This window comes from Laccaria bicolor, genomic scaffold (assembly GCF_000143565.1).
Source record: "Laccaria bicolor S238N-H82 LACBIscaffold_3 genomic scaffold, whole genome shotgun sequence".
Classification (NCBI taxonomy): domain Eukaryota; kingdom Fungi; phylum Basidiomycota; class Agaricomycetes; order Agaricales; family Hydnangiaceae; genus Laccaria; species Laccaria bicolor.
The window spans coordinates 2,430,026-2,454,828 of record NW_001889874.1 but is presented as its reverse complement, the minus strand read 5'-3'; the positions used below and the strand labels follow the sequence as shown (position 1 = coordinate 2,454,828).

Sequence of the window (24,803 nt, the reverse complement as noted above, 5' to 3'; positions counted from 1 at the left end):
CTGCAATCTATTCATTTCGTTGCACAGATTTATTGTGGGAGATACATGTTAACAGAGCAGTTTCATTCAGCGGAACGCAGCAGTTTATGAATTTTGGTTTTCACTGTTACCCGAGTCCTGAGTTGTTAAACTTGTGAGGGATGCCAGTGGTAACTCGGAGTGACCGTACTCGCTACTGAGTACTGAATCACGGCCGCAACTAATCTTTTGGACGAATGTATGATTTTTCATTTCCTACTTTGCCACGTGGAACATCTATATACTCTTTGGACATCTATTTACTCCTTGGACATCATTATATCGATTTCTACCTAACTCGTTAACTTAAAAAAAATTTGATAGTGCATGCCACGCAACACCTCTTTCACGAGGAAAGGCCTCTTAGTAAGTTTGTACGTGCCGCCAAGAACGACCGTCGTACCAAAAGAACAAGGGCACAGAACAAAAGCTTCTACCTAACTTGTCAACTTAAAAAATATGATGGCGTAAGTATCATTGCCACGGAACACCTCTTTCACGAGAAAGGCCTCTGAATAAGTAAAATCCTCGAGGCTGTACACCGCCATCATCGTAAAAGCATTATTGTACGTGCCGCCAAGAACGATCGTCGTACCAAAAGCACAAGGGCACAGAACGAAAGGTTATCGCCAGTGAACCCAAAGAGACGGCAAAAAGAGCCGATGGACAAACAACTGCAAAGGATCCTCAAAAACGCTAAAAATAAGCAAACGACGATGGGAAGGGCCGAGATGGGGTCACGAGGGGAACAAACAAGTACAACTTTGAAAATATTTTCTTTGAGTGAACCCGAGGGTGTAAGAACCCTCTACTAACGTATCGGGTATGTCTACAAATTTCTTGAGGCTTTTTGAACCAATTCTCGACGACCGCGTACCCCTTGGCGAAGACGCTCAAGAACCGGAATAGTCGTTTCCCAGGAGATGCAAGCATCGGTAACAGATTGTCCATATCTGAGACCAGCGGGTCCTGAGGCAGGAATATCCTGACGACCTTCGACGAGGTTGCTTTCAAGCATAACGCCCAGAATGAGTGATGATGTATCTTTTGACTCTAACTGCTGGGCCTTGAAGAAGAAATTGGCGCATGAATTTAAATATAGGCGGGGGTAGGGGGAAGGCCACTTACGATGTCCTCAGCAACTTCGACTTGCTTTTGGTGCTGCTTAGAGCTATTTCCGTGACTGCAGTCAACCATGATCTTTTGTGGCAGGGCTGCTTTAGCTAGCTGCTTTCTAGCGTCACGAATGAAATCTTCAGCGTAGTTAGGACCTTTAACTCCACCTCGTAGGATGATGTGAACATCAGGATTCCCCTACATGACGTTGAGATTTCGGCACCCTTATTGTGAGGGAAGGAAACTCGCCGAAGTTTCGATAATACTGCTCAGACCCTCTTTTCCTACACTCAAAAAGACATGGCTACTTCTGGCAGCACGACAAGCGTCGACAGCGATACCAACAGTTCCGTCGGTGGAGTTTTTGAAGCCAGTAGGCATTGATAGCGCAGATGTGAGTTCACGATGGACCTGGGACTCAGTTGTACGAGCACCTATAGCACCCCAGGATACCAAATCTGCAATATACTGAGGTGAGATGGTATCCAAAAATTCGCACCCTGCAGGCAGGCCCAGTTTCGCGATATCGATGAGAAAGGATCGTGCGATTCGCAGTCCCTTGTTGATCTGGAAACTCCCGTTGAGCTCTGGGTCGTTGATGAGACCTTTCCATCCAACAGTTGTGCGAGGCTTTTCAAAGTAAACCCGCATGACGATGAAAAGATCCTCCTTGGCCGTTTCGGCGTAAGCTCGAAGCAGTTTCGCATACTCCATAGCCGCTTCAACATTATGAACTGAACATGGGCTGAGTTCTTGATTAGTACATGAGAATATAAAAATAACCAGAGGACTCACCCGACGACTACCAAAAGACGGTCATCATCACCTTTGAGAATATTCTCGGCGGCCAAACGCCCCTGAAGGACGGTTTGGGCAGCAAGCAGAGTGCTGCGATGCAGGTCAATACGCGTCTTTCGGTGGAAAATCTGCCTTACAGCGGTAGGTCTTCTTGCAGGATTTGAGGTGGAATCAAAGGGCGTGTAGATTTGACTCGACTGTTCTCGAGGCGGGCAAGGGCGTCTTTGAAAGACATTGCCATGTTGAGATCAACCACTGGATAAATAGATCGAGGTTACACAAACCACTAGCGACGGTGGAGGCGTTTGACTCACTACTTGTTTACCCGGGCTGGCTTGAATGAATGGCGATCGATTTACAAAACCGAAGCGATGCGATGCGAGGATTACAGGATAATCGCGTATAGGCTTTTCAAGATTATAAACGATGGAATGTCAGTGAAATGTAAGAATATCAAGCGGATCACGTTTGTGGAAAGAACGTTTGCGTCGTTCCGTACTTGTTCCTTCATAATTCCGTAGGTGCATATCATGCGTTTGAGGAAGACCTCCACGTGACGACACATTTTCTGAGGTGGTCTTGTCACACCTGTCGTTCACCACAACCATCTTCACATTCGTATTTAACTTCCATCTCGTTGCCTCACCTTCCTCACCCCGCCATCTCTCTTCAAATTCTCGATGGATTTTTCAAATTTCAACCCTGCCGAACAGGCCCATATGACCAAGATCATCGAGAAGAAGCAGGTTTGACACGCATCGCCTTTCACTTCTGTGCGACCTGAGCCACGAATAGATGCAAGACTTTCTCAAGATGTACTCAAACATTGTGGAAAAGTGCTTCAACACGTGTTGTAACGATTTCACCACTAAAGCCTTGACATCCAAAGAGGTGTGTCCCATCCTCCTACTGCCCCTACGTTGCGAGAGGCTGAGAATTTCCGAAGGAAGCGTGTGTAATGCATTGTACGGAGAAGTTTATTAAACATTCAGAGAGAGTCGGGGCTAGGTTTTCTGAGATGAATGCCGGTGCGTGAATCATCATTCGGTGTGGCCCAATTCTCAGAACTATCTGCAGAGGTCATGAACGCGCAAAACCAGTCATGATACGCCACAAAAGTACATACATACGTAACACCCCAGGAGCCTAATCAGAAAAACATTTCATCATGCTTTGGATTGCTGGCTTGGATTTCATGTACTCGGTCTCAGTGGGCGGTGACATTCGACCCCGCTGACAAAATTTACTCGCAAAAACTAACGAGGTGTCGCCTTTTCCCCGTGTCTTTTTTGACTTATGGTTGATCTCAGGATTCACTCAAAATTGAGCAATCCAAGGCTTTGCACTCAGACTCGTTCGCGGCAGCTCGGTAATCCTTGTGCATGCGGAGACCTTCCAACGTTTCATGCCATGATAGAGAGTCCCTGATGTCATATTTATCGCAGGGTCATGCATATCCCTGGCAGCGAGTGGCTGGGAATATTCTCTTTTTGAAGCATTGATTAATCTCGAATGTACGAACTAAACAAGATACCTCCTCGCATAGATTTTGGAGTTCACTCAAGGCCCACGATCAAGCTGGCTACCTTCTCCTGGATAACCTCGTTGGAAGCCTGTGCTTCTGCAACGAACTTGTTCTGGCTGGTCGCTAATTTACCTGGGGCCCGGGGGATCGTTGACTCATGTAGCGATTTCTCCAAAAGCTGTGTACGCACTCTTGTCCACGCATGGGAGGGGTTTCAATGAACCTGCTGGAACATCGAGAGAATGAGCGAACTGTTTACACTGTGGCGCAACCTAGTAGTATCCAGAAGCAGGGAAGAACTCGTTCAGAAGGGTATTGAATGGTCGTTTTCGTCGGTGGTAGTTCAAATTGTGATGAAGTTCGGCTAAGGCGGCATTGCTAAATATGTAGTTTTGTAATCAGCCTTTTGGCTTCAATTTGAACTTGGCCTCAACCATAGCCGCATGGCTACCGTCGCCCATACTATCTACTCACACTACTCTCCGCCAGACAAAGGACCAGAGAAAGACGTGCCTCCTGATGGTGAACAAGTTGACCCCGCTCTGGCTTGGCAGAAAGAGGCATCCAAAATCTCTGGTCGGAGTCATGTCCCGCCGCCTAACTTTGTGCCAGCTACCATCTCCTATGGCGACTGGGGAGGGCAACAAGCAGGCTCTTCAAATCTTTCCTTCAGAGATGACTCGCTTGGAGGCAATCTAGCGGGTTGGTATAGATCTCTGACAAGTTCTCACTCTACCAGGGCATCTCCCTCTTCCCTCGCAAAGGACGGCGACATGCATCCCTCAGTATCCCTTTCTATGAGTTCTACGACACCCTATACATCTTCAACCCTCAAGGGGGAGAGAAGCAACAAGAATAATTGGTTTATCATGAAAGCCATACAATCAGAGCTCCCCTCTTCCTCCAATACCCCCCCTCCCACTCTTGCCGATATTCTCGCTCGCGATCCACCACCATTACCATCAGAGGGCAAGTTCTACCCGCCTGTATGGCTGGCTATCGGCCCCTCCAATAGAGGCTTCTCTATGCTCCAGCAAGGCGGCTGGAAGGAAGGAGAACCCCTGGGTCCGGACGTAGTTCGCCGAAAGCCCATGAAAGAGATGATACCAGAGGACGATGTGATTTCCTTCAAAGACAAGGGAAAGGGTAAAGCAAACACACGCAATGTCCAGGATCGTTGCAAGATAGAGGATTGTGAAGATGTGAACGAATCACGGAACGTAGAGGTGATAGATCTCACCTTGTCGGATTTCGATGACGACGACGATGACGATACGGACGTTAACCAATACCAAAGAGAGGAATCGTTGATGACATCTCTGAGCAATCACCCCCCTACTGACGTTTCTGCTCATGGGGGAAAGGCCCTCCTCACTCCGATAGCTACCGTGCTGAAATCCGATCGATTGGGCATCGGCTTAAAAGCCAAAACCGCGGGTCCGTACAAAGCCTCGCAGAAGCGTGTTACACATAATGCTGAGGCGATGGCTGCTCACGTCAAAGCAGCGGAAGAAGCCCGGAAGCGAAAGGAAACATTCGGTCGTGGGCGTAGAGGGTTCAAGAGACAAAGAAATATGGAAGAGACGAAGAGGAAGGCCATGCTGGCTTATCTTAATACCTAGAAATCTAGAAATACATTCTCCGTTTCAGCGAAATAAAGTTACAGGCAAAATAAATAAAATGCAAAACTGGGTATCGCGAAGTGCAAGCGAGGAGAATAACAGAAAGCAAAGCAAATCGTAAAGTTCCGTGGCAATTCTAGGTGAAAGGGAATATGAAAGTTCTAAAATTTCTGGTTCTTCATGACATCGCTGGTTCGCCCCAGATGCCTTTTGCTGATTCGCACTTGACTTCCGCCACGTACATTCGTAACCACTGTATCATGTCTTTGCTAATCTGATTGCACCTCGTCACATCGATGGCCTTGAGACGAAGTGGGCCCATGATGGCGCTAGGATGATTGATACGAGGGGGATGGCGGCCTTTAGAGCGAGCATGGTGCGCTGCCGCGGCCGAAGCTGACGATACGATCGACGTAGTGGTAGTGTGATATCGCGCATAGGCATGGGGATTAGCGGGGAGGCGGGCTTCGACGAATGTACGAAGGGAGTCCCAGTCAAGGGACGTGCATCCATCGAAAGATACCGTCTCCAGACGGGGGCAAACCCAAGGTTGAGAGGCGGAAAGTCCCTAGCGAGCGGGGTAGAGAATGCATCAGTCAAAGCCATACATACAATACAGGAGCACCCTGAACTTACCTTGAGGAAGTGAGAAGAAACATCCTCCACATCCACCAGCGCGAGGGTGACCAGCGAGGGGAGATGCCGGAGGAGGTTCAAAAATTTCAGCTCGCTAAACAAACAGGATTCAATGCGGATAAACCGCAGCGGAAGCCGCGTCAGTGCCTGAGTGTACAGGATCTGGAGCACTGGTGTCACATTTTCGAGGTAGCACATCTCCAAAGACTCAAGATTTGGGAAGGACATTTGCAGCATAATCTGTCTGGTAAGTGCAATTCCGGCGTAGTAGAACGACGCTTTTTTCAATCGAGGAAGGTGAATGACTTTGGTTCCTGGCGGGGGGTCGGAGTCGTCAAAGTAGCAGGGGCTCGAATCCACATCAGACATATTCCGCAGGGCAAGCTCTTCCAGTTCTGGACATTGGCGTAGGATATCGATGAGCGTTTTTGCGGATGGCGTGAATGCATTGAAGTAACCCCCGAGCTTTAAAACGCGTAGGCGAGACATAAGCCTGAGATCCCAGCCGAAATTGAACGAGGTGAGGGAGCATGAAACAAGGCGAGGAGTCCGACCATTGAAGAGGGGGAACGGAGGGGTGGAATAGTGATCTTCTTGCATTGAGTGGTGAATTTGAATTGTTAGCGTTTCAAGCAAAGGAGCATCCTCTTGACATCGCAGGAGTGCTGCGTGCGCTTGTGGACGGTTAGGTACGCTGAGATTGAATGATCTCGTTCTCGAGAGTACTGGGCGGAACAGATCCATGGCGCGAACAATTTGCTCTGTAACACTGCCTGTGTATTCAATCCGAGGACCGAAATTCACCGTGATATCCAAGGGGCATGATTTCGACCGCTCGAGTCGTCGTCTTGCCTTCTCTAAAGAATCATGTGGGCTCACGGAGATCTTTGCCCACAACACTGGAGTATTCAACGCCACTTCCGCCCAGTACCGACTAAAGGAGTAATTAACCCATTGTTCCCCTCAAATGACGGGAGTGTTTGCTTACCACACCAGCATGAGTGTCGGCACCATGACAGGATTCTCGTCACCCATACCCAAAACTCCGATGACGAAGATGGAAGATAAAAGTTCGCTGGGAAGGCGAAGAACGGGTGACTGTAGTCTAACTGCTTGTTCCAACTTGATCTCGAGCTCGCGGCGCTGGGATTGGAGAAGAGCCACTTTCGCATCCAGTGCCGCGATTGATTCTCGGAGGCTTGCGATGGAATTGGGGGTAGTACGCGGCACGTACGCGTCGTCTATGTGGCACGTGCGAGTCTTCAAAGGTGGCATGGCATTGTAGCCTTTGAGGGAGAGTTTTCTCCTCCGGGGAGAAGTGAATGCGCTCGCAGGGATGCGCACTGGCATGGTCGCCATTGCAGGCGACAAGACGATATATAGGAGCGGAGGGTGGCTCCTCGAAAGTCCAGCAAAATTACCTTAAATATCACGGGAGCGGAAGGGGTTCCAGCTCGGCGCTAGCTGGATTCGGATTATCGAGACACTAGCCAGCCGACCTTGCCTCCTGCTTGGTCGGCATCCTTGTTAGCCCGCCACTGATCACTGGTTCATTAAGGGACGTGGCCTACCTTGGCCTGTGCGGGTCAAAAGTGATGTTTCGGACTGTGAGAAGGGAGTTTTTGAGGACTCTGGAGATGTAGAACCATCTAGGAGAGGATAAGGAGTGTTTATAAGGGACTGGCGATAAACCCCCAGCTCCCCTGTGTTCCGTCCAGCACGAGGCATGAAGCATGCCTATGTATTTCTTGCAACTAGGCGAAGGATCCATGATGAGTGACCTGCAACGTGGGATATCGGAATGAACATCCCAACACGAGGGTGACAACGAGGCAGCACACAGCAATCCAGCATCACTCTGGCATCACTGCTAATTGCCACCTTGGACGACTCCGTCCATTGTTATTCGATAAATCTGATCAACGCGTCTCCTCACCGCTTTCTCGGGTCCAGTAGGCCAAACGCATGGCTACGCAAATAACCGAGCACAAATCCATCGGGCGAGTGGACAAAGAAATCTCACTTGACTGCTAGGGCATCGGCATTCGTGGTAGGGCACTGTTATTTAAGGCTACTGTACAGCTTTGTTCAAAGACGTATTCAATAATTACTAGTATCATCATTCACATTCGACAACGGTGCAGGGACGGCGATTGTGTCTGTTGCTCGATAATAGATAAACTGGCACAGTACCTTTATTTAGAAGTGAGCAACGGAAATAATGGCACCGCAAAATAATGAGGAAAGGGTCAATGTCGGAGATAGACTCACAAATATGTCAAGCAACACGGTCAGTGTGCTCCCTAAACCATAAATCAACAGCGTACGCAATGCCACTCGTCAAACACTCACCTGCTAACCAGCCAGCATTTTTGATTAAATATCCCCTATCCATACTTTTCGCACAAATCGACCATGCGTAACTCGTGTTTCCAAAGATTGCAAAGAAGAAGAGAGCAGGCGACAAGCCCTCACACCGCGTTTTGAAGTTTTTTACTACATTGAGGGTCAGCGATATAGCATGAAAAAGAACGAGGCATCCTAACGGATCTGTGGAACGCGTGCACCGAGCTTACGTCGAAATTGAATTGAAAGAAAAGCGTCAATAACGAAGTTTACGCACGAAAAGCAGGGCACTTGACCACCCTAGAGTTTGAACAAGCCACCACCGCTCCATTAGCAAAGACTTAATCGTCGTTGCCTCCTCAACATCAGGTTTATTGCTGATTTTGCACGCCGCAATGCCCACGGCAACGACGAATAAAAGCGCGCTCATGTAACGAGCGGCTACGATTTTGACTGGGGTTATCTCCACGGTTTGTCGGTCATCGCCGGAGAGTAAAGGTGTTTCTTCTCCGTGTTCTCCTTGCCCCGTCCGGTTACGTTTCCAGCGAAAGTAATAGATCTGACAGAGGAGTATAAGATCGCAGATCGTATACTGAGGATCTTTTTTTTTAGTTGTGCAGTTAGGTTGAAGAACAGTAACTCACATAGCAAGCGAGGATGATGACGGTGGGCAATAAGCCCCCTAATACTGCACCAATGAGATTGAAGAGATCGCCTAAAATCCATACGGTGACGAATAAAACGCTAAGGCCTTCGCCAGATTGAAGCAAGTAGTTTTCATAGATTTGTGGAGAATAGACGACGATCCTGGCTACGGTGAGGCAAGTGTCCTTCGAAAGCAAGATTGTGACTCACCAACAAGCAATAGAAATCCAGCCAAGCTAAAATGTAGATATGAGCTATGTCAGGGCATGCATAGTAATGCCGGACAACAAGTCAGGAACATACAACGCTGCTCAGGCTTTCCCCATCGGAGCTCAACATTTATCGCGACGGAACTCTGAGTGATTGCCGCGTGACGTATCCATCACATTGTTCGCACCCGCGTCACGCTACTTGCAGTGAACTTTCTCGCGCATCCTCCTCGTTCATTAAAATAACTCAAAATGAACGGTCAGGAAGCTTTCCGACGACTGGCAAAACAACTCAAGGCCACAAGCGGGGGTCCTATTCCTGGCGGAAAGGGGTTTTTTGCAGGGAGTGGCCTGCTCGTTGCACTTGTTGGAGGTGGACTTATCTTGAATGCCAGCTTGTTTAACGGTATGTAATCGAAACTAAACTCGAAATTTGACTTAGCCGGATACTACCTAGTCGATGGTGGTCACCGTGCTATCAAATACACCAGGTGAGGGCTTAGTTTGTTTGCATACTCTGCCTTCTCATCCTCTTTCTAGGTTACATGGCATCAAAGATGACATATATAACGAGGGGACCCATTTGGTGGTATGCTCAAACATCTTATATTCAAGATTGGTTTTGAATTGTCGGTTCTAGGTACCTTGGTTTGAAACACCCATCATTTTCGACATCCGCGCTAAGCCAAGAAACGTCGCCAGTTTGACTGGAACAAAAGGTCACTTCTACGTTGCACGGTCCATGGGCCCTAACTCACGATATATCCCAGATTTGCAGATGGTCAACATCACATGTCGTGTCCTCTCTAGACCGTCGATTCAAGGCCTCCCTACGATTTTCCGCGAACTGGGCAAGGATTACGATGAACGAGTTTTGCCATCCATTGTAAATGAGGTTCTGAAAAGTGTAGTGGCGCAATTCAATGCTAGTCAGCTTATCACTCAGCGGGAGCATGTACGTCTTCACCCAATGTCTGGTGCACCCTTCCTTACCACTACGCAGGTGTCACGGCTTGTGCGAGAGAACTTGACGGAGCGTGCCCTGAAATTTAACCTCGTTCTCGACGATGTTTCTATTACTCATGTGGCTTTCTCTCCTGAGTTCACGCATGCCGTTGAGGCCAAACAGGTATTTTTCCCGTGAATCATCACTTGAGCTACATGTAAGTAAGTTCTTTTAGGTCGCACAACAAACGGCATTTCGTGCTGCGTTCCTGGTTGATCAAGCAATTCAGGAAAAACAGGTGAGGCTTGTGGATTTGTCTGACCTTTCAACCTGACCCTCGACTAGTCTATCATTGTGAGGGCACAAGGTGAGGCAAAGAGCGCTGAGCTTGTTGGAGAGGCGCTCCGCAAGAACAAGGGTTTCCTTGAGCTTCGTCGCCTGGAGGCTGCTCGTGATATTGCTACCATTCTGGCTGGGTCTGGTAATAAGGTCATGCTAGATTCGCAAAGCTTGCTCCTTAATGGTGCGTCTATCTCTGACAAAAAAAATTGTATATGATGACAATTTTGTTATAGTTGCTGGTAATGATGCCCAGGAAATGCTCAAGTTGTCCAAGTAATACCTCGACTATTTCATTCACAATGAAAAATATTAATCTAAAATGTGTGATGATGCTCATGTGATGTGACATACGTGGTATAGTCTTCCACACTGCTTCCACACATCAACTGTTCTCAATCACCCCTGTTCACAATGGCGAAAAGAAAACGCAGCAAAGTTACAGACAAGTCCCCCGTGAAAGATCAGTCTGAAGAAGGACCCCAGGACCGCTGCAAGAAAGTAAGGTGGGAAGGACAGTCGAGAGATGCGGGAATGGAGGACTCTGAGGTCGATTCTGAGGAAGAAAGCGCTGTTTCACAGAAGGCATAACTATGTATCAACACAAGATTTGAGGCTAACGTACCATCTGCTACAGACTTGCCTTTCTGCTTGGTGTTCCCAGTGAGCTCCTACTCATATGGCTCTGATGTTTATGTATGATTCGCAGTGGCCGCGTCGCATGCGCATATTACGAACCTCTGAAAGGCTTGCTTTACATCCTGGAGGATACGCAGGAAACGCCTCACTTCGACCTTACCAGGATGCGTGAGCACTTCTGAGTTTTTGTTTGACGGATGACTCACTCGCGGATGCGTTATCTAGTTCTTGAACAGGCCAATCCAGATATTATATTATCAAGCTCCAAATCGGATGATGTTTTCATAGATGCGCTACGTGAATACAGTATGTTTCTAATATTCACGTTGCGCATATAATCACCTTTGCGAAGCCGACGTTGAGGGTGGAGTATTTCAGATTAGGCCCCACAAGGAATTTTCACCTTCCACAGGACGCGATAAACTTCTTTCTCTCAGCTGCCTCTCCCAACTACCGACGCATATATCAGACCTGCCACGGTCTTCGGATGTCGAATCTGATTCTCTGCTTTCTAATGCATACGATTTGTTACGGGCGCGAAATCACAGCACTACTGACCCCAATGCCCAGCGCTGGAACGCATTGATCCGGCTTGCCAATTTTGCTTCTGTAGAATCATCCCCGATCTGTGTGCGTTCATGTTGTTATCTTGATGAAGTCTCCTAATCCACCTTCCAAGTAGATGGCATGCGTTGGGGCGCTTATTGACCACCTTATACGAGAGCGTGCAGCGAGCGATTTTGATGACGAAGGCATCACCAGCGTGGATATTATGGATATTGAAATCCTTGCTTTGTGCGTCCTTGTATACGCTTTGTGCCTTACATTTCGTCTGAATTTCGTCTGCTATAGGAATGAGGTCATGCAAATCAATGCTGATGCGTTATTGTGGGTCCGCTCAGCTTTTTTCTTTTTCTGACTTTTGAGGTTCGTATTAGGTCACTTCAAGTGTTTGAAAACGAAAGTCATGCCTCCGTCCACTCTGATAAAACGAAGGAGGGATTGTCTTTGTTTGGTTCGTCCGCACCTGCACCCAACAGACACTATTACGACGCTTCTTTACATAGGAACCTTGAACGGCACAAAGACTACCCTCGGTCGGGCTCTGCTACGTACCTGGCTCCTACGTCCATCCCTCTCGTTGTCCGTCATTAATGATCGCCACGAAGCTGTTGAGTGCTTCATGCGACTAGAGAACATAGCTACTGGTACCCTCATGCACAGCCATCTCAAAGGCATCAAGAACATGCCCCGGATTTTGAGCGTCTTAAGAACTGGTAGAGGAAAGTTGGCAGACTGGCAAGGCTTTGTAAAGGTGTGGTCCTAGCTCCGAGGTCACTTGTTGAAGCTGACATTCCGCTTCTAGTTCACCTTTCACACAACCATGCTTCGCGACACATTGATGGAACTACGCCATGCTAATGGTGTCGACATCATCAAAAAGGTCAAACCACTCCTTACCAATATATCTTTCTGATCTGGCCGCTAAAGCTTATGTCTGCCTTGGATGTTGTGACCTTCAAGGAAATTGGAAGTAGGGTCAATGATATCGTAAGCTCCGTGCCCTCTCACAACGCATTCGGCCGACCCGCAGAACAGGTTGATTGGGAAGAATCCGCCATCGCTGGAAGGGTCTGTGTTCGACCACATATCGATGAAGAGTTAGACAACAGGAAGCATGTTTATAACGGAATTGACTCCGTTTTGGTGAGTGCTTTTAGTAAGGATATAGCTGTCGCCAATCGCTCAGGATCTTTCTACAGTCCGCTGTCGCAAAACAGCTGTCTGAAAGCGTTTCTCCAGACATCGCACCATTTTTGAATGTAGTCTACTTTCCGCAACTTGGTGGGCCCCAAAACACACTCCATCTACTATGCATTAAGTATTCGTCAAGGCTATCTCATATGCATCCCCATGTTAGATGAGTGGCAAGGGGAGGCTGGGATCCAGGCTATTGACGGTTGGACTTTTCAGGTAAGATCCATCTACGTGGCATGGTTGACCATACCTTTAACAATGCACAGTTTTCATCCGAGTAATTATGCCTCCCTCCTTCAACTCTTACGGCTAATGGTTTGCACTCACCATCGTTAGCGCTCACGTTTATTTTAAATCGCAAGAAATGCAGGGCAAGTCGAGCTGAGTCCCCCTCGAACCCTCAAATAACTGTGATTGTCGTTACCAAACCTAGATATGGACACACATATTGGGGACTTGCACTCGACAATCGTAGACCGAGAGCTTGAAATAATACAAGACCTTCTCGAGGAGGTTCTGGTCGTCGATGATGCGATGGGAAAGGCTTGCGACGTCTGCGCCGAGGCAGATTGCCTCTTATCCTTTGCTGAGGCTTCGAGGTTGTATGACTACAAGCGGCCTGAGATGGTTCAAGATAATTATATCGAGATAATAGGAGGAAGGTGATAGAATCAACTCTTTTGCCACTCAAAATCTCATCTTTGGCAGGCATCCACTGCATGAACAGGTTGTCGACACATTCGTGCCTAATGATGCTCGTATCATAGGAGGTGCAGGCGCAGGGTCATCGCCCAGCACTCCCGATGACATCGAACAATGGAATAGCGTGATTCTGTGTACTGGCGCAAACGCCTGCGGAAAAGTGATGATTATTACTGAGAATGATCAGGTCACTACTAATCTGGATATTCTAGAGTGTTTATTTGAAGCAGGTTGGTTTATTCTTCTCGGGGCAACAGAATTTGTCTGAATTTTGTTATGTAGATCGCGATTATCCAAATAATGGCACAGGTAGGCCCCACTGTACCTTGCTTGTTTCAACGTCGATCTCATTCCAAGTTACAGATCGGCTGGTCAGTAAAGTACTTCGCTCCCGCGTCCATCGTGCCCACCGCAAAATAGCTTTGTTCCTGCGGAGTCGGCCACCCTGGGCATCATTGACAAGAGTAACAACCGATATTTTACAGCTTAAAATTACGCTGACTCATCTGGCCCACAGTTTTTACACGTATATCGACTCGAGAGTCAGTCTCGAGAGTGAATGACCTTTTGCTTTTTACGTGAATGTCATACAAACATCTCGGACTAACATGATTCGTAGGTACAATCCGCGTTCATGATTGATTTGAATCAGGTTTCCCTCGCGCTTCGTAACTGCACCGATAGATCCTTGATTCTTCTGGACGAGTTTGGTAAAGGAACGCTCTCGACAGGCTCGTCTCTATTTGTCTTTTTTCAGGCTCCGTCTATTACTTGCAAACTTATCGTGGTGTCTCTTGGGTCTTACACCTGACTAGATGGCGCTGGAATCTTCTGTGGCGTTCTTCGACATTTGCTCAATCGCGGGGACAGATGCCCAAAAGTTCTCGTTGCAACCCACTTCCACGATGTGTTTAACAGCGGCATCCTGGACCCTTCGAGGGTGCCAATTTCTTTCCGACACATGCAGGTCATGTTCACCTCCAGCAACGGCTCAATCCTAGATTCTGACACTCATGCCTCAAGCACGACCAACGAAGATAGGGCGCATAAATTAGGACCTGGAGAAAAGATTACTTATCTATACAGGCTCGTTTATACTTTGGCCCTCTGGACTTCTTGCTCAGTCTACCTTGTATAGAGTCGGAGAAGGGCTCTCTTTGGAGTCACACGCTGCCAAATGCGCCGCGATGTTCGGAATACCGACACGCATGGTCGAAAGGGCTGAGTACGTTAGGTAGGCCTCTCCGTTGTTTGATTTCGATTTCTCTTCTAGCTAGATCACTTCTGCTTTCCAGTCAGTTGATCTCCGCACATGAACTCGGTCGGCTTTTAGACGAGGAGATGACAGTCGAGGAGCGCGCAGACTTGGAGGATGCGGAAGCCGTTTGTCGTCGTTTTCTGGAATGGAATCTATCCCCGGAGGAAAACGAGGGTGTCGATGTGAACGCAAGGCTGGCAATTGTTCTCGGAAGAAATGAGAAGAATGATTGATAGGACATAGTGGTAATGCTGGCAAGTAATAATTGTAACTGAGATCGTACATGAAACGTGATAGTTGAAAGGTCCATGGAGGATGAACATCTAAGGTGATACAGCATTCTATAGATTCTTGTGATCTTTGTGAATTTCTATTCCTAAAGGGGCGCCGAGAGCTATGAGGGAGATGTAAATAGACGGGCGCGGATCGAAGAGGGCGCCACGAACCTGTTTTGATGTAGCCATACATGAGGAATTGGGATGATACTAAACCTGCAGTCATAATCATTCTTGGACCGAGGCCAACAAAGAGCCCTCTGAAGCCTGCTTCACGTGCGAGGACAGAAAGACGATGGGGCATAGATCCCGTCGGTCCGTGTCCTTTGTTGATTTGACTCAGAAGTGTGTCAGCCGGCTGGGGGAAGGGTCAGCCAGGTCGAATATTGTATTCAAGTGAAACCCACATGGCTCAAAATCGCGGCAGCAAAGCCAGCAATGATGCCGCTTCCAAGGTCTAGCGAGAATTTGGCAGTTCCCGACAATTTATTTTTCGCTTCTTCGGTCATGGCTCGGTAAACGATCTCATGGCAATATTCGTTGACTGTGAATTGACCGATAGCGTATGGTATTTGTCTATCAGGAGGGTCAGGGAACCGAAACATATGCAAAGTGGAAAAAAGAAACTGACTTGCAGAGAATGGGTAGGAATCCAGCGTATAACTCTCGGATGCCTCCTTCCCTTGCTATACGCGTAAAGCCACTAACAAGGCCCGTTGCAAAACTGCGGTCTGACACGAGACGGATGCGGGTCGCTTCGAGGGGGGTAAGGAGGATATCAGCGAAGAATCTGAAATAACCCGATGGTTAGCATTCTATTTTTAGGACAGAAGTAAAGACGAAAGACAGACTCTGCGATGGTCGCGGCCCCGAGGTATATGGCTGTACGATTCCTAATGGCGGTCTCTTGGTCTCCCGCAATCAGAACGAATGACCTCTTCCAATACTCGTAGCCAGCGAACTTTGCTCCACCTTGGGCAAGGTATCCGACAGCTGTCGGTCCGAATCCTGTGAGAAGCCCTACAGCGCCCTCCTTTACGACGATGCTCCGCGCTCCAGAGATGAAATTGTGAGATTTAAAGGCAGGGTCAATTTGTATGCGCGTTTTTACGACATCGATAGCTTTGGAAGATAGTAAGTAGGCAGCAGATAAGGAATGGGGAGAAGATGTGAACTCACGGGTCATGGCGCCATGGCTGACGGTGCAACACAGAGCACCTGCGAGGAAGAAGGAGCCATAGTCGCGTTGAGAGAAGGATGGGATAACGAAGGAGGAGGAGGCCATAAAGAGGATGCTAATATTAACATGGCGCTGGTCGAGTATATGAATCTCAGGTTGTGCCAAACACTCAGCAGAAATGACACGGTGACATCATATTCTAGCTCACGTGACTCGGATATTGATCTGAGTCATCTCCGGCGCCGCGTAGATTTTCCTGAATATTAAGCCTCCTCGCACTTTGAGTATGTAAAAAGTGTTCAGACTCTGAAACTGCGCCGTAACCAAGGGCCTTGGTTTCAATGCGGATCATGCTCGATCCCTTATAAAATTCACCTACCCCCTTCCCCGTCCCCATCGCACAGCGCTCAAAATGCCCGGCTCCGTAGTCCCAATGGCTCCTGAAATCATTTGGTTTACCCCTTCTAATGAGTATCTCGCTGACCCAGATAGGATGCTTGGGAGCATCAATAAAACAACTGCCGCCTATGGTATGACTGCGTAAGTCGTCGTAACATTATCAGTCATATGGTCAATTAAATGTCTTTCAGTGCATACTATGGTTTTCATACCGAGGAGCAAAGAACAGGCGTATGGGTTTTGGGTACGCTTCTTATCTTGGTGCAAAATGACCTCTGCCCTCAAATTTTTTTCTCAGCCTGGCAGACTCTTGCGCACCACCAACATTTTATGGAAGAGGAGGTTTACGCCGAAGCCATGCTACCCGTCATGGAAGCCATGGTCGGTGCAGGACATATGACACAAGCCCTTCTTCACCATAGACACGACCTAATGCGCGCCCTATCCTCTCCCGTAACCCAATTCATATATATCACCGTTCGCCCCAGGCACGATAGAGGTTACGAGCTGGTTCCGCTTATCGAGAAAGTAAGAAAAGAGCTCAAATCAGTTCCTGGGTGTTTTGGTTCCAGTTGGGGACCATCCGTAGAGAAAGACGATGTCCAAGTCGGGGTGATTGGTTGGCGGTGTATACAAGTAGGTCTCAAACAACCTGGCGATGGACTTATTCTGATTTTCGCTGCAATGTAGGATTGTTCCAACGCCGTTAAAGGCCAACTATCTTCAAACGTCAAGCTTATACGCGAATTGGGTCACGTCGAACTAAAATGGGCCACTATGAATCGACACGAGCTATGAGCCAGGTCGAATTTTACTTCTCCTCATCTTTCGGGTTTTATTTTCGGGAATTGGGTTCAGGTTCTCATCTATTGGCGTATTCTTTATTTTTCTTCATATTGGTCACCGTGTCCGAAATCGCAATAATAGGGCCATATATATGCATTGTTTTTTTCTTTCGAACAGCTTCCTTACTCCAAGAACACCCGCGGCCTTCCTCGTATCACAGAAACACAATCTCTGCAGTTCTCTATAGTTTGAATTGCATCTGCCATACGGCATAGTCATTGCATTTCTGTCACTTCCCCGTCTGGATTTTCCGGTCGTTGTGAGCGACTGCCCGTCTATGACAAATTTATCGCTTACTTATCTTTGCAAGTCGACGGAACGCGATACTTTGATATCAACCAAAGTGGCGGCTTTCTAGAATCAATCGACTCCATCCTGCTTCATGGCTCAGCGACACAAAATGAAAGACTACCACGCTGTTACTTCGGAAGAATCTTGTGCTTCGAGTTCACGAAATCATACAAGAAGCGGTATTCTTAAACTTACATCCGACAATCTTCAGTGTGCGTAATGGAGTTCAGGCTGAATACGAGCGAACAACGCTTTGACACTGCCTTTGAGGCTCGATTGGACTTGCACTGTTTTATTTGAAGCGCCCAAGGATGGAGATGGATACTATGTTGACCTGGACAAAAACATCTGAAAAGACCATTGGTGGCTGCATCTCCCCAAAAACGCGTCTCCGTGAGCGATATGCAAGGACTTTCAGGCTTCCGCTCCGTTTGTTTCCATGGTTCACAATTGCCATGACACGCAAGTTCACGCGGAATCCGTAGCAGGGTTGTCAAGGACGAGCCACACATTACGAATTAGTTCGGCCATGTAAGCCTCAAGAAGCCTTGTAAGGTCTCTAGCAATCGTCAAAGCAGCAAGATATTCACGCCACGTGACGTGAGGTCTTCCCAAGCAGTCAACCGGGTCCCCGCCGCCCGGGTGTATGGGGATTGGTAATGATCTGTAACAATCGCAACCGTGTATTCACAAGTCAGAATGCAAGGAATGAGGGGCTATTGATCAATTAGGGCCACCTGATCAGGATGAGCGGGCAACTCGCGTCAGAGACAATAGCAAATCGGATGACAGGGCGTCATATATATTTGAGCACTCTCGCATCTCATTTCAAAAAACAACCCACCTAATACCATTTAACAACATGCCTGTCGTCGAAATCGCATCTTTCGTTGCAAGCGAAGCTTTGCTCGCCGATCATGATCTCCTGAAGGGTGCCCTCGAGCACGTCTCCAAGGTCAATGGCTTCATCAGGTATGCGAAATCGCACCTCTTTGTCTGCCATACTGAGGTGTAATTTCTCCAATCAGCGCGTATGCCGGCGTGCAGGTTGAAGATAAGAAGACTACGTACCTCGCCGTAGGTATGTGCTGATTGTCCCCGTTATTGTCTTTCGAATGTTGATGGTCAATGGTCTTGGATAGTTTGGGAGACTTATGAAGCCCACAAGGCCTTGATGGATTCTCCTGAGTACCCAGCACTCATCGAGAAACTCAAACCTGGCCTAGGTGGTCCACTCGTCATGAACCACGTCCCATTCAACGAAGACGTCACCAACGCGCTTAGCGCCCCAACCACCGAGGTGATTACCTCCAAGTTAAAGGACCCCCAAGCTAAGGACCCCCGGCTGGACGAATCCGCCGCCTTTTTCACCAAGGCGTTGAGCGAGGCCGTAGGCGCTCACCCGCCTGTTGTATATGGGGAGAGCAAGGAGAACCCAGGTACCTTGATCGTCCTAATTGGCTGGGACAGTGTTGAGGTACGTCCTTCTTGTGTGTCAGTGGTTCACAGCGTGCTGATAGAGCAACTAGGCCCACCTAGCGGCTCGTGCGAAGGATCCTCGCTTTAAAGAATACGCTGCGAAAGCGGCTGACTTTACAGATGCAACTGTTGTTCACGTCAACTTCGAGAAGCGCAGCTAGAGTATGATTCGAGTCAGAAAGATGACAAACATGTAACTTGTGTAATCTTATTATCATGAAAGTGTGGACGGAACGCGGCAGCGGCTGGCCACTAGACTTTGGGAAGCATGTTCACACTGACGTGTCGAATGTCCTAAGCATGACGGTAAATGGAGTATTTCCCTGTAACGAATAGGATGTTCCCTACGACGCCAGCCATTGAGCTTATGCGGGTAAATAATGACATTTTCAGCGTCATAAGAAAATATTGCCAAGGCATAACTCAGTCGATACACTCACCCAGACGCTTGTGGCGAGTATTTTGTAATCGGAGAGCGACCTGCATTTATCGCGTACGCATCAAACCCCTGCAGCTTACCCACGTTGTCCTTACAGTTCGTGGGCAATTCGAACAACGCGCCGAGAGCAGCCCGCAGTGATCAAAGAGAGTATGGTTGGAAGACGAAGATCATAATGGAGTTTCTGTTGACTATAAAAGAGTGTCGTTATGACAGGGCGGAGATGTAATAAAGCTCGCTGGATATTCCTCGGCATGGATCGTGGGATGGGTATACGTAAAACAGCAATCACCAGGCGTCATCTAAACGGAAAAAAATGAATTATTGGCAGGACACAGGCACATGGATTGGATATTTACCGCCTGTACGTTGCTGCTTTTTTTGTTAAATATACACAGGAAAAATTGGGGACCTTCTCCCTAAACCACTTGACCCAATCGGCCTCCACATGGTCACATCCATCGACGGTAAGGTACACAATCCGCGTCATTTCAGGTTGGGCTAGTCGAGATTTAACCAGACGCACAAGTGGGCCAGTTTTGACTTCTGGACAATGGGTCAGGTTAAGATGGGTTAAAGAGGGGCACATGAGGGTGTTTTGATCTGCTGTTGCAGTGCCAGAGTTGTCAAGAGAGGGCTCGGGTGCAAGCGCCTGTAGAAGATTGTGGGCGACGTTTGTTGTGTACGACAGTTCTAGATTTTTCAATAGTGGAAGGGATTCCAAAAAGGAGATGAGATGGTTGCTATTTGCCACTGAGCAACGTCGAAGGACAACATCAGTAAGATGTACAGAGCCGTGTCGTGTGAGAGACTGGAGGCCGTCGTCGACAGGGGTACGAAGACCTTGAAGGATCAGCACTTGTAACTGTGGCATTTTGGCCTGTAAAATGGATTCCGCTCCGACATTACTTACAAGTTCGAGTCGAGTAAGATATGAAAAATCAAGGGCGACTTCTTTGTTATGTCTGGGTGGCATGAGGGAGTAGGAGGGAAAGTCAAGGACCAGGGTTTCCAGAAGCGGATTTGCTTCAAGGACACAAGTGATAGGAGTATTCGAAAAATGAGAAACATTGCGCAGGATTAAGGACTTGAGGTTGCGTATACACGCACTTAAGTTTTGCCATGACACCAAGACGTGGCTTAGAGTCAAGTGCTGAACTTTCATATCCTTGGCAAAGAGCACTTCTCGTAGGGTGCGTATCGCACCTATGTGATCAAATTCTAGTGTATCGAGGTTAGCAAGAATGTGAGTTAACGAATTCTCATGGAGAAAGTTGCTGAAGTGCCAGCCTTGAACCTTGCAAATGCGCAATGCTTCCCAGTTTATTCCATCGAGGTGTTGGCCGTCCCAATGGCTTTCAGAAGCCGAGCGCAAAATATGAAGCTCCCGAATCCTCCCTTTCGACCGTTCAACCCAAAGCTTTACTTTCTCTCCTGGGCGACAACGAGCAACGACCAGAGTGTGCCACAATGCTGATGTACTCCAAACAACATCTCTCCATGACCTTGAAACATGCAGCAGGGTAATCAACGCGCTTGGGTCAGAGCTGAGTAAAAACTTGGCCATCTCTCCAAAAATTTCCACAGGCAGCATCGCAGCGTGATTCTGGGCGCTTTTGCGTTGCGCGACAACTGCTTCCAGAGCAAGACCGACAGTTTCCTTCAACGAAGTCAGCTCAAGGCGTTTCTTTTCATCGCCTGGAGAAACTTTGATCAAAGCCATGTCCACCATCTTCATAGATGAGTCAGGCTTTTGGACTTTGAGGAAGAGACGCGCTGCTCTTGCATAGCCCTGCCACCGTTCCGGAGCAGTGTTAATTGTCTTCTTCGTGTCTTTGAGCGCGTCTCTGAGGTTTCCAAGTTTCTCGTATACAGCGGCGCGTGAGTCGTAGATGATGTACTGATTCTCGCCGCCGTTATTGAGAGCCTGGGATTGGTATTTGAGGTGAGGCGAGATGGAGATGGAGATGAAATACCTCGGTAAAGCACTGTAGAGCTGCCTCGTGCCGATTAGCCTTGAAATTGGCTACACCTTGAGAAAAGAATGGCTTCCAAGACATGGCGGTCGCGACTTTGGTCACTGGTGCCGGTGATGGTTGAAAGAAGAGACGTGACCCAAACGCGTTTGAGAAATTTCTATTTTCGTCACGACCTTCATATCTTCACCGCAATACTAACCGGAATACGCAAAAAAAAAGTTCATTAAATAATACCACAATGGACCCAGGATACTCAAGAGCCCACTCACCCTCAAATATCCCCGCATCCTCGTCTAAATTTCATCACCCTTACTTTACTCCCGCAGAAGTGGAGTATCTCTCTGAAAAGCAGCGCGGAAAGCTCTCTGTAACTCAAGAGGATAAAGTCCGACAAAACGCTTGTGGGTTTCTGGAAGCCCTTGGGGTGAGGATTGGATTGTATGTTCATTTTACTTCCCGTCCCATACCTCAATTGCTGAGAATGCATTCCTAGCCCCAGAAGAACCATCGGAACAGCGCAAAACCTGTACCACCGATTTCACTTGTACTTTCCAAGGAAAGACTTCAACTATGTTGTAAGCTTCACTGTATTCCACCGTTCTGTAAACGATAATCCGCTTACCCGCGCAGGATGTGTGTCTCGCAGCGCTATACGTGTCTACGAAAATGCATGACACACTCAAGAAACCTCGGGAACTTCTCGCAGTCTCTTATGCCATACGTTACCCCGACCTAGCAGCGAAATCAAAGCATCCAGGAGGGGAGGTGGATCTGGATAGCATGGATCCTCAGGTGCGCATTGTCTTGTCATCATGACCAACACAACGTATATCCTACATACATAGTCGGTGGAGCACGACAGGCATCGACTACTAGCAGTTGAACGTCTGATCCTTGAAACCATCTGCTTCAACTTTACCACGCGAATGCCTTTTCCATATCTCATAAAAATTGCCAGAGCAATCAATGGTGGCGCTTACTCTTGGATTTTGTTTTCCCCCATTAATACTGATCTTTTTGGTAGCAAGCAAAAAACTCACGAGGCTTTCGTGGCGGCTAGCTATAGATTGGTTTGTCACTTCCTACTTCTGCTTCGCCTAAACATGACCCTCCGTCTAAGTTACAGAACCCTCCTGCCACTCCAATACCCCCCAAACACAATAGCAATGGGAGGCATCTACGTAGCAGCTCTCCTTGCCTCTTTCGAACAACCACCTGAACAACCAGAACAAGGCTGTTGCCCAGCGTTTCAAATTGCAGAAACGCTGGGCACGCATGGGAGCTGGGAACGGAAATTCCAAGTACAGGCCGAGGATCTTGAAGGTACATCCTTTTTTTACTGTACGACAAAAGAGGACCAATTTCTGTCAGATATAGCACATACGGTTCTCGACCTCCTCATACAGTTCGTGCAAAACCCATCTGCAAACACTTCGCCGAGCACCCCATCCTCCCCATCTCCCCACCAAAATCCCCGACATCACCAGCCACAACCGCCCCCTCCACCCCCATACAAAGCCGATCAACTAATTCGGCTGAAGATCGCGATGCGCCAAACTGAATTCCCACCACGGTCTCGGCCACCTCTGGGAAATACAGATCCCAGTTCGTCATACAATAAGGACGGTACCCATATTGGACGCAATGAGGGCACGGTTCGGTTCTTGTTCGGTCCTCCAAACCTCATGGGGAATGGCGTTTGAGCAGTGTATGTATTCCAGCGGTTTGCGATCTATGTCATTACACAAACGAGACAAGGTCGGTGTATGTAGAGTGGTTTATGTATGATGCAGATAATATTTGACGAGAGGGAGGAATATTAATCTAGTTGGGCTCAAAGTTGGCGGGATTACCATCCCGCCGCCCAGTCCACGACGATGCCACGCATCCACTGCGAAGAAAAATGATGAAGAGGCAGGAATGAATAGTGGAATTGGCGTACCCATGGGCTGGGCCGCAACGAACATCACAAAATAAACCCACAACCGACCTATCCGACCACTGACCCTCCTCCCTGTTACTCGTCTCCACAATCTCTCACCAACGAGAATAGGCCCCTGCAGAGCGAAGAAAACAGTCGCACTGTGATCGAACCCCCTTTTCATGGAGTACATGGCGCATTCGTGAAACAAACCTGATGCAATAAAGGCACCGAATACCATACCATACTGACCTGCAATCCATTGCCCTGGGTAACCACCAAAGACGAGGAACGTCTGCCTCAGAAGTTGATGCCAATGTTTAGCCCAAAAAGAATGCATTGAATCTGCAGACCAAGGGTTGTCCATGACAGGGGGCCAGGATAGTGGGGAACTATCGAATACAGCCACTGCGATGAGGGTTATGAGGTCATAAACCATCTCAAAACCGGCCAGCAGTGCAGACCCAGTGAGCATGTGAACGATAAAGGCTACAGCATAACGTGTCGTGGGGTGGAGGTTCGGGTAAAACATGGTCCCCCCAATGGGTGTGCCGACACCCGGAAAGAGCTTGACCATGGATTCCATAAAATCTAGGATAAGATAATTCTTGATGAAGGTTAGGAGAGTCGCTTGAAGGAAAGGAATCCTTTCCAGTGGGCGGGTTTCTTTCGGGATGTGGACGCCAACACCAAACTTCCATCGAAGACCTCGCATAGTGTGCGCGATCTCCATGGCGTCGTAGAACCAAGTAGCTATATATGGGTGACGTGACGGCTCTTCGAGGGTATCAGCATTTCCGCTGCCATTCACGGTCCCTTTGTCTTTCTTCACTCCGGGCTCGATCTCTCCAATCTTGAGCATGCCTTCCTTTGTCAAGGCAAATTCGAGGGCCTTTGCAATCGCCACAGCAGCGAACAGACCTAGAATCTGGTCGATCTGTGCTGTCGCATGGTGAAGTACAATATATGCTTACATTGGCCCCAGTTATACACGTTAAGCTCCGGTCGTGTCCACGTATAGCGGTAAGCTGCGGCAAGAATAGAGGCTATCACGGTGGGAAGTAAAAGCAGGCGAACGAGGTAGGTTTCTCGTCGTCGTGTCAAGTACGCTAGGAATATGAATGGTGCATAGCAGGCAATAGGGTATATCGCAGTGTTCCAGGATATTGGTATTCGGCGCTCGGCTTCCGGGACGTAGAAGCGCAGGGCCTGGTGCGTTGCGAAACATAGCCTGTATCTGGCGGTGAGCGCAAGTGGCGACGAGGGGAAAGGAAGACGTACTCTTGGTAGAGTGTTGGCATCGTCGGTGGAAGGGGGAAGACGGTGACATATCTCAATTTGGGTTTTTAACTTGCTCTGACAAACCACCACGTAGTACCGAGCAATAAAGCATTCATTATACGGGGTACTTCATGTAAAGGTCGTGACGTGAAGGGT

General features: G+C 48.2%; 11 protein-coding genes across 11 annotated transcripts; 5 read left to right on the top strand and 6 right to left on the bottom strand.

The window, feature by feature from the left end:
* Positions 1-847: 847 nt before the first annotated feature.
* On the bottom strand, positions 848-2,173 carry LACBIDRAFT_309198 (uncharacterized protein; the record flags this gene model as incomplete). Its single annotated transcript, XM_001875845.1, has 5 exons — positions 848-1,084; positions 1,147-1,332; positions 1,384-1,879; positions 1,930-2,022; positions 2,070-2,173. The coding sequence occupies 5 exons, from the start codon at positions 2,171-2,173 to the stop codon at positions 848-850; spliced, it is 1,116 nt and encodes a 371-aa protein (XP_001875880.1).
* Positions 2,174-2,549: 376 nt separating this feature from the next.
* Positions 2,550-3,106, top strand: LACBIDRAFT_192503 (uncharacterized protein). Its single transcript, XM_001876262.1, has 4 exons — positions 2,550-2,678; positions 2,728-2,823; positions 2,879-2,960; positions 3,010-3,106. Exons 1-4 carry the CDS (start codon positions 2,613-2,615, stop codon positions 3,036-3,038), a joined length of 273 nt encoding a protein of 90 aa, XP_001876297.1. The 5' UTR covers positions 2,550-2,612; the 3' UTR covers positions 3,039-3,106.
* A 794-nt stretch (positions 3,107-3,900) lies between these two features.
* On the top strand, positions 3,901-5,079 carry LACBIDRAFT_309196 (uncharacterized protein; the record flags this gene model as incomplete). Its single annotated transcript, XM_001876261.1, has 1 exon — positions 3,901-5,079. The coding sequence occupies one exon, from the start codon at positions 3,901-3,903 to the stop codon at positions 5,077-5,079; it is 1,179 nt and encodes a 392-aa protein (XP_001876296.1).
* Positions 5,080-5,257: 178 nt separating this feature from the next.
* Positions 5,258-7,074, bottom strand: LACBIDRAFT_322986 (uncharacterized protein; the record flags this gene model as incomplete). The annotated part of the gene is made up of 3 exons (XM_001875844.1): positions 5,258-5,647; positions 5,716-6,649; positions 6,704-7,074. 3 exons carry the CDS (start codon positions 7,072-7,074, stop codon positions 5,258-5,260), a joined length of 1,695 nt encoding a protein of 564 aa, XP_001875879.1.
* Positions 7,075-7,884: 810 nt separating this feature from the next.
* LACBIDRAFT_153700 (uncharacterized protein) lies at positions 7,885-8,942 on the bottom strand (the record flags this gene model as incomplete). Its single annotated transcript, XM_001875843.1, has 6 exons — positions 7,885-7,908; positions 8,036-8,211; positions 8,262-8,286; positions 8,339-8,653; positions 8,706-8,868; positions 8,917-8,942. Coding segments are annotated over 6 exons (729 nt in total), but the record flags the coding sequence as incomplete, so codon positions are not given.
* Positions 8,943-9,167: 225 nt separating this feature from the next.
* Positions 9,168-10,419, top strand: LACBIDRAFT_245445 (uncharacterized protein; the record flags this gene model as incomplete). Its single annotated transcript, XM_001876260.1, has 8 exons — positions 9,168-9,321; positions 9,373-9,406; positions 9,456-9,504; positions 9,556-9,634; positions 9,686-9,870; positions 9,919-10,044; positions 10,097-10,159; positions 10,207-10,419. 8 exons carry the CDS (start codon positions 9,168-9,170, stop codon positions 10,417-10,419), a joined length of 903 nt encoding a protein of 300 aa, XP_001876295.1.
* A 4,376-nt stretch (positions 10,420-14,795) lies between these two features.
* LACBIDRAFT_188276 (uncharacterized protein) lies at positions 14,796-16,117 on the bottom strand (the record flags this gene model as incomplete). The annotated part of the gene is made up of 6 exons (XM_001875842.1): positions 14,796-14,951; positions 15,004-15,190; positions 15,240-15,408; positions 15,464-15,622; positions 15,684-15,954; positions 16,012-16,117. The coding sequence occupies 6 exons, from the start codon at positions 16,115-16,117 to the stop codon at positions 14,899-14,901; spliced, it is 945 nt and encodes a 314-aa protein (XP_001875877.1). The 3' UTR covers positions 14,796-14,898.
* A 185-nt stretch (positions 16,118-16,302) lies between these two features.
* Positions 16,303-17,288, top strand: LACBIDRAFT_292589 (uncharacterized protein). The gene is made up of 4 exons (XM_001876259.1): positions 16,303-16,552; positions 16,603-16,655; positions 16,710-17,047; positions 17,102-17,288. Exons 1-4 carry the CDS (start codon positions 16,425-16,427, stop codon positions 17,207-17,209), a joined length of 627 nt encoding a protein of 208 aa, XP_001876294.1. The 5' UTR covers positions 16,303-16,424; the 3' UTR covers positions 17,210-17,288.
* A 1,102-nt stretch (positions 17,289-18,390) lies between these two features.
* Positions 18,391-19,287, top strand: LACBIDRAFT_292588 (uncharacterized protein). Its single transcript, XM_001876258.1, has 4 exons — positions 18,391-18,520; positions 18,577-18,629; positions 18,691-19,025; positions 19,078-19,287. Exons 1-4 carry the CDS (start codon positions 18,411-18,413, stop codon positions 19,186-19,188), a joined length of 609 nt encoding a protein of 202 aa, XP_001876293.1. The 5' UTR covers positions 18,391-18,410; the 3' UTR covers positions 19,189-19,287.
* Positions 19,288-19,821: 534 nt separating this feature from the next.
* Positions 19,822-21,526, bottom strand: LACBIDRAFT_322978 (uncharacterized protein; the record flags this gene model as incomplete). Its single annotated transcript, XM_001875841.1, has 4 exons — positions 19,822-20,346; positions 20,380-20,492; positions 20,577-21,393; positions 21,443-21,526. 4 exons carry the CDS (start codon positions 21,524-21,526, stop codon positions 19,822-19,824), a joined length of 1,539 nt encoding a protein of 512 aa, XP_001875876.1.
* A 1,697-nt stretch (positions 21,527-23,223) lies between these two features.
* LACBIDRAFT_309185 (uncharacterized protein) lies at positions 23,224-24,667 on the bottom strand (the record flags this gene model as incomplete). The annotated part of the gene is made up of 4 exons (XM_001875840.1): positions 23,224-23,336; positions 23,388-24,287; positions 24,341-24,597; positions 24,648-24,667. The coding sequence occupies 4 exons, from the start codon at positions 24,665-24,667 to the stop codon at positions 23,224-23,226; spliced, it is 1,290 nt and encodes a 429-aa protein (XP_001875875.1).
* Positions 24,668-24,803: the final 136 nt, after the last annotated feature.